This window comes from Limulus polyphemus, unplaced genomic scaffold, assembly GCF_000517525.1.
Source record: "Limulus polyphemus unplaced genomic scaffold, Limulus_polyphemus-2.1.2 Scaffold185, whole genome shotgun sequence".
In the NCBI taxonomy this organism is placed as follows: Eukaryota; Metazoa; Arthropoda; class Merostomata; order Xiphosura; family Limulidae; genus Limulus; species Limulus polyphemus.
Window position 1 is genome coordinate 463,525 of NW_013665795.1, and position 7,262 is coordinate 470,786.

A 7,262-nucleotide genomic window follows, 5' to 3' on the forward strand; every position below is an offset into this window, starting at 1 on the left:
ATGTACAACGTTTCAACAAGGTTTTGTCATCATCAGGTGATGCTATGAGGGTCTGGGGGCAATGCACCCAAGAAACTTTGTAAACAATAGGTGCTATGATATTAAATCTGGAAACAATTTGCTTGAAACATAGCTTAAACAATTTTACATAAAATCCACAAACATCCAACGAAAAGTCAACAAATCATCATTCTGTTGTAACACTGCATAGTGAGCTTGACTTAAATTAGCATAAATATATATATGTTTTATTATAGCAAACAGCATGGTCAGTTGCAGGGGAAAGAACCAAGAGAAATATCCAAATCAATATGGTTAGTAAAATTAGCATGAATAAGGGTATCCCAAAGGAACTGATTACATCTTAAAGCAACAATAGATTTTTTGTTAAAAATATCGTTAGTGTCAGTATTAGTTCATAGACAATGTTTCAAGAACATTTATGTGGGGACTGTAACTAACTTTAAGGAAAAGTTTTTTGTAAGATAGGTTTAGAATGGCCACAAGAAGAAAAGAAGTCAGTAATTTATTCAGATTTTGAAATGATGTCATCATCAAATGTGACACATGAGCAAAAACTGTAATGGTTGGAATGCAAAGTGGTAGTTGTGGTGGGGGATGCATTTAAATACATTTCCAAAATACTTGTATCACCTTGATGTCTTTTCATCTTTGGGATTCTGTTGCTGCTTGAATTTATTCTCTGATCCAGAAAAAAACTGCAGCCAATAAGTTATTCTCTTACCTGCTTTTTTACTACTTGAGACCACACCTATGGTGTGTAGGGCAACCCATGTATTTCTGTAACACTCAACAGTCATATGGATGCTTGGTTATGTAAAGTCATTTGATTGAACACTAATTAAAAAAAAAGTACTCTTTCCTGTCTTATGATATTACACAGGCCTGCGAATTTAAACTTCATGAAAGTTGTTTGGGTTTTAATAATGGATTTTTCATAATTCAGCGATGCAGATTTCGAAAATAATATTAATTTTTTTTTATCACATAAGGATTCTTTACAAATAGGGAAGTAAAAAAACTCTTACTTAGATCAAATTATTATTTCATTTACCACAGTTAACATTTTTTATTATTATGTGTGTTTCTTGTGGGTTTTAGAATAATCAATAAGACTCTCGCATTGCAATTTGTCTAAAGAAATGGTTGTCAACATTTTAAGCTTAACAAAATGTGACCTAATTTTTTTGAAAATGATTCACTTATGTAAAAGTACATATGATGTTTTGTGAAAAACCTGTACATGATGGAGAAAAATGGATATCATTTTCAGATTCAGCATACAGGAATTACAGTAGAACATGTATAAATTTCAAGACAATGAAACCATCGCAGGCCTGTGTTATTTGTTTATACATTCACTACAGAATGGGTCTTTTGTAGATTATAATGTACTCCTGCACTTGCCCTCGTCACATGTGACAAATTTGCAATCTCTCCTTCTATCAGCATATTCTGCATTTATTTGAATTCATCTAGTTGAGATTCTCCTTAAACCTCTATATATATATATCCTAGACACAATTTGCCCCTCTGCACTGGTGTTTTATAATATATATAAACTGGAAGTAGACAGAAAATGCCGTTTGCTGGCTGATGAAGCCTCAGCATATACTTTTCTCACCTCTTCTTTCACATTCTTGTGTGTCATTATAGTATCTGAAGTGGGATGCCTGTACTTAATGAATATCACATAGTTATAACCAGGATGGGAAAAATACAATTGTTTTTTGTTATTTTTTATTTGTCTGGTATCCCCATCGCACTGTTTTTAAGTTTTTGAGCTCTATCCATAGGTATGTGCTCACTAATTTGGTCAGTTTTGTGACTCGCTGGTGTTTTCAGATGCATTTGAAAGGGACTAAAGCCATAGGAATATGTCAATTTATATAATTTTGGCTTGTCTGCTCCCCTGAAAACCTTCCACTTCAGGTACAGGATGCAGTATTTTGTTTATACCAATACCCGTGCTCCCATAGTTGTCTCTACAGGTACAAACAATACAGCCATTTTTTATAACTAAAAAGTATTGAGAGGGAAAATGTACCTGACTGAGAAGATTGTCTTCATTCTAATTGTCTTAGACCTAGTCTTTATATAATTCTGATCCACTCCATTCATTCTTCCTTGATTAATGTTAGTTGAACATTTATGGTTCTGGATTCTATCCAGATTTACTTGATTACATCTCTTTTTAATGAAGTCTAGTTATTATCTTTCTGCCTTGTAATATGTTTTTGTGTAATTGTAACTCTCTCTGATTTCCACCTCCTTATCAGTGTGGGTATTTTGGCTTTCAGTACTTCAGAGGTAAGTCTCTCCAATTTGAATTTATGGTTTTAGGATTAAAATGAATTTCAAACACGTATTTACATCTAGAATATATTGCTACCCACCTTCCCATAACTGGATCTTGTGTGGTTTTCTATTAGTTATTACAAATGAAACTAAGAAATCTAAATTATGGTAATAAAACAGTTTTCCTGATTCTTCCACAATAAGTTGGGTGGAAGTTGAGAGAGTAGAGAACTGTGGGTAAGATGGTGTATGGTCTGCATTATTTAAAGGACATTTGGAACTTTGAGTCACATGGTTGTTAACAGAACAAGAGCAACTCAACAAGGAAAGGCTTTCAGTATTTCAGAGTTAAGAACCTGTTTGAAATTCATTTTATTCCTAAAAATTTTTAATTTGTCTGTTTCATTTATCTTTGTTTTAAGTGTTATCTGATGTAGTAGGTCTGATTCCAGTTTACAGTAACATTGATTATAGGTGTGTTTTGTTTTCCTTTGTTGATTTTGTAACATTTTACTTATCACCAGTTTTGACAAACCTGTTCAAATCTTTTGGGTTTCTATTAATCTCTTGTCCATGTATTGCCAAACATTAACTAACTCCTCTACTCCAGTAGCTGATTTGACTAACTGTAGGAATCTCAATGTCTAACCACTTTGCCAAACAGCTTATAGAATGCATTTCTTGTTTTCTCATACTTAGGCTCATTAGAAAAAAAAAATTTTATCTGTAATATTTCCATTGATTTTGAGACTTGATGTATGTGAATATTTTCAGTTTTTTATGTTTTGTCTCTGTATTTTGAAAAGATCTTTTTTTTTTCTCTCAATTTGTAGTGTTTATATAGATGTATAGGAAACCCATTAGAAGTTTTGTCACCAGAAGTTACTTGGACTTCTCAGATAGACTTTATATATAGGCAAAATACCTTTTAGGATTTTTCTTAATATCCTTGTCCTCTAAAGTGACTTGGACTGATCAAACGTTTATGTTGCAACCTATGTTAACAGCTCATTGGTATATGGCTTGATACAACCTTTTTGCTCACAGAACCTCCATGAAGCAGATGTATAAAGTGATAGACTAAATAAGTGTACAAAGAACACAGCTTTAAGTCATGAAGACTTACTTAGTACTGTTCAAAGGTAGATCAAAAGTGTAAGTTACATCTAGCTTGTGGATTTAAATTTAATCTCAGCAGTTAATCTTGCCTTTTGAAACTTACTGGTAGTTAAGTTTCCAAAAATCTCCAACATTGAATCAAAATGATGATCACTTGTTTTGAGGCATGCATAAGAAATATAAACATAAACAAATGTGTGTTATAAATTATCTCTATTACACGCTAGATGTGTTGTAACCTACAGATGTGTATCCGAGTGATGATGCTGTTTGGCAGAGTGCCTAATAAAAATTTTTACTCTTTTCTATGGTACAAGTTTTATTGTGTAAGGAAAGTAAAGTAGTGAGAAATCGTAAATTAATAATGTAAGCTAAAATTATAAACAGTTTTTGTGATGTATTTTATTTTTCTTCTAAAATGGTTATGCAATTTATCTTGAACATATGTGTCGTGAGACTAATATAGAGCCTAGCATGGTTAGGGTGCTCGACTCACAATCTGAGGGTCATGGGTTTCGAATCCCCGTCCCACCAAACGTGTTTGCCATTTCAGCCGTGGAGGCATTATAACGTGATGGTCAATCCCATTATTTGTTGGTAAAAGAGTAGCCCAAGAGTTGGGTTTGGGTGGTGATAACTAGCTGCCTTGTCTCTAGTCTTTCACTGCTAAATTATGTGTCTAGTGCAGATAGCCCTTGTGTAGCTTTGTGCGACATTCAAAAACAAACAAAGACTAATAAAACATTTCTTGATTTAATATTGATTCATTTATTATTTTCAGGTGTTTTTACTGGTCTTAGAAGAATTGTGAAAATAGAAAGTTTGCTAGGACTGTACAAAGGTAATGGGGCTCAAATGATACGGATATTTCCATATGCTGCTATTCAGTTTTTGTCTTTTGAAATCTACAAAAAGGTGAGAAAATTATATTTATATTAAACATAGGTTTGTTAAAACATACAGTGTACTCTGTATTGAATGGAAGTTCATGTATAAGGACATTTGTGGATTTTTGTAGTACTTCATGTAAAAATTGAAGCTTTGAAAGTGTTTAAACTGTTGTCTGATGTTAAACTTTTGGTGTTGGTTGAAAGTGAAGAAAAATGTGCTGGCTATTGTCTCATAAGTCCAGACAATAATTTGCAGAAACTTTTTTTTCAGATATCCACATATTGATTCTCCTTAGTGATGATGATGTTAAAGTTACAGAAGTGTAAACAGTGTTACACCATTAAAATTACTCTATTTAATTTACAGTATTTCAACTTGTCAAATTGTTGAGGATGTCAGTAAAAGCTAATCAAAACTATTCAAATAATCCTTAGTCATTAATTGCTGGAGGCTAAACATTTCTACCATATTCGGTGTTGTCAATCCTAGTTACTGTATGAAATCTTGGGTATGTAATGGTGCCTTTTGCTCTTTCTCTCTCTCTCACAAAACTCCTAAGTTCATATTTATGTATTTTGGGGTATGTGAACCACAATAGAGTAATTAGGAATGATCACCTAAGGTAATAGCAAGAGTTGAAATAAGGATCTGAGCACTGATTTACAGGGGTCCATAACTATGGAAATTTATGGGATCTTCATCATAATTTAGGAGCCCAGATGAAATGTGATACTTGAAACTTAATTCTCTTGGAAATATAAATGAAATGAGCACTTGAAAATTTTACTTCTTTTCCACATATTTATTTCATTCACATTCATAACTATGACCAACTAATACTTTAAAAATTAGTAGAAACATACATCATATAAACAAGGTAATCGATCTTTGATCAAGTATGCATACAAAATCAACCTGCAGTTTTCTTTTGGTTTCATAAATTGCATATGATGGTGATATATTGCAAGTGATACAGTTTTTAGTAAGGTACAAGAGAGTTTGCAAACAGTGCTCTTTAACTTAAAATCAGTATAAGTATCATTCCCAGCTTTATAATCTAAAGTGAGTGTATTTGAAACCTTGGTTGTGAAGAGAGGAGTTCAACTTCAAAACAAATAAACAACTTGCCAGTCATTGAAAATAGAAATCAATGTGTTCGAAGGAAAACGAAGTTTGATTATAAACAAGATTACGACACTTATGATAAACAACATTGTTTATTGACAAAAAGGGGACATGTATAAACGTTTCGGAATTCTATCAGATTCCATCTTCAGTATCTAAAGCAGATTAAAATGAATTTACATCAGTCTTTATACATTTTCAAAGTACAGTTGCTAAATATAACGATAATTAAACAAATAAAACACTAAACAGTAATCATGGGGAAAACTACAGCAAGAAAACACAACGAAAAGAAAAAAAAAAAGAAATTAAATCAGTAATACGAACATATTAAAAAATGTATAATTTAAATGAAGACTGCATGTTGTTCAGAGTTGGAGAGTGCTGCTTGATGTTGAGGTGTTGACAAATTTCCGCTAAAAGTTCCGATTGCGAAGTTACTTACGTCATTTGATTGGTTTTTATTAATCCAAGAATATTCGAAATACGTTCTTGCTAATCGCCGGTATGCTTAAATTCTTCATACTTTTTTATCTTTCAACGTTTCTTTTGGTTTGTTTGTTTGTTTCGAAAAGTGTGTGAAAATTTATTGCTGCTTCTTTACCTCACTGAAAACAAAAATGAATCAGATAGTAAAACAAGGAGACAGTTATCTCGTGTATTACCATCGCTTTGGCGCTAAGTGACTCGTTGTTACTGAGAAACCTTCTTGAAAATAAATTATTTTACGGTCTAGCTAGGAAACAGCGGTATACAGTCAAAAGGTAACATCACCGACTGTCGGTGCAACCCATGGGTTGTTTTTCACCTAGTGCTCAACTGAAAGAAGGTTCGCCGATTTACATGTGCTAAAGATGAATCACAATGTTCACAATATAACTAAATCGTGCACCATTTGTAAATGATTGTTTGTTTGGTTTTAAATTTCGCGCAAAGCTACACGAGGGCTATCTGCGCTAGCCAGTGTAAGACAAGCTAGTCATCACCACCCACCGCCAACTCTGGGGCTACTCTTTTACCAACGAATAGTGGGCTGAATGGGCGAGCATGTTTGATGTGATACGGATTGGAACCCGCGACCCTGAGATTGCGAGTCGAGCGCCTTAACCACCTGGCTATGCCGGGCCTTGTAAATGATACTCAAACAATAACATTTACACAATTAGCTACGTTTATTAACCCTTAAGTTATATACTTTTTCTAACGTTCACTACCGGTGGGGTCCAAATATTGCATCATATTAGTGGATTTACAACATACAGTGAAATCATTCAACTGCCATGTTAGAAAAAAACAACAAACAAGCAGCAATTAGTGGGATTAATTGCACCATCGACGGTATTTTTAATTACTCTGTGACTCATCTTATTGAGAACAATATAACCAACACGTGACTCGCTAAGAACCCGGTACTGTCTTAGTGAGAATTTAATACACAGCAGCAATTAGTGGGATTAATTACACCATCGACGGTATTTTTAATTACTCTGTGACTCATCTTATTGAGAACAATATAACCAACACGTGACTCGCTAAGAACCCGGTACTGTCTTAGTGAGAATTTAATACACCGCAGCAATCACGGTTTGTAGAGCTACACCTGGCCACCCCTAACTTTGAATTGAAAGACCAGATGGAAGGCAGCTAATCAACAGCACCCATCGCCAACTGTTGGGATACTTTTGTTTGACCGAAAAGTAGGATTTGACCATCACACAGTCTCTAAAAGCGAACCCACGGCTTCAATGTACAGAGCACGTTTCTGCGCAAGGGGTTCTCAAACCCTGAATTCTTGGATTCACAGTCCT

At 33.9% G+C, this 7,262-nt stretch overlaps 1 protein-coding gene across 2 annotated transcripts in view; it reads left to right on the plus strand.

Annotated features, from left to right (window-relative positions):
- The window catches only part of LOC106478155 (graves disease carrier protein-like), a 36,459-nt gene that overhangs the window by 8,929 nt on the left and 20,268 nt on the right, over window positions 1-7,262 (plus strand). For both annotated transcript variants that reach the window (XM_022381685.1, XM_013938676.2), the window contains one exon: window positions 4,220-4,353. In XM_022381685.1, the coding sequence (XP_022237393.1) occupies window positions 4,220-4,353 (134 nt within the window). The remainder of the gene's footprint in view (window positions 1-4,219; window positions 4,354-7,262) is intronic.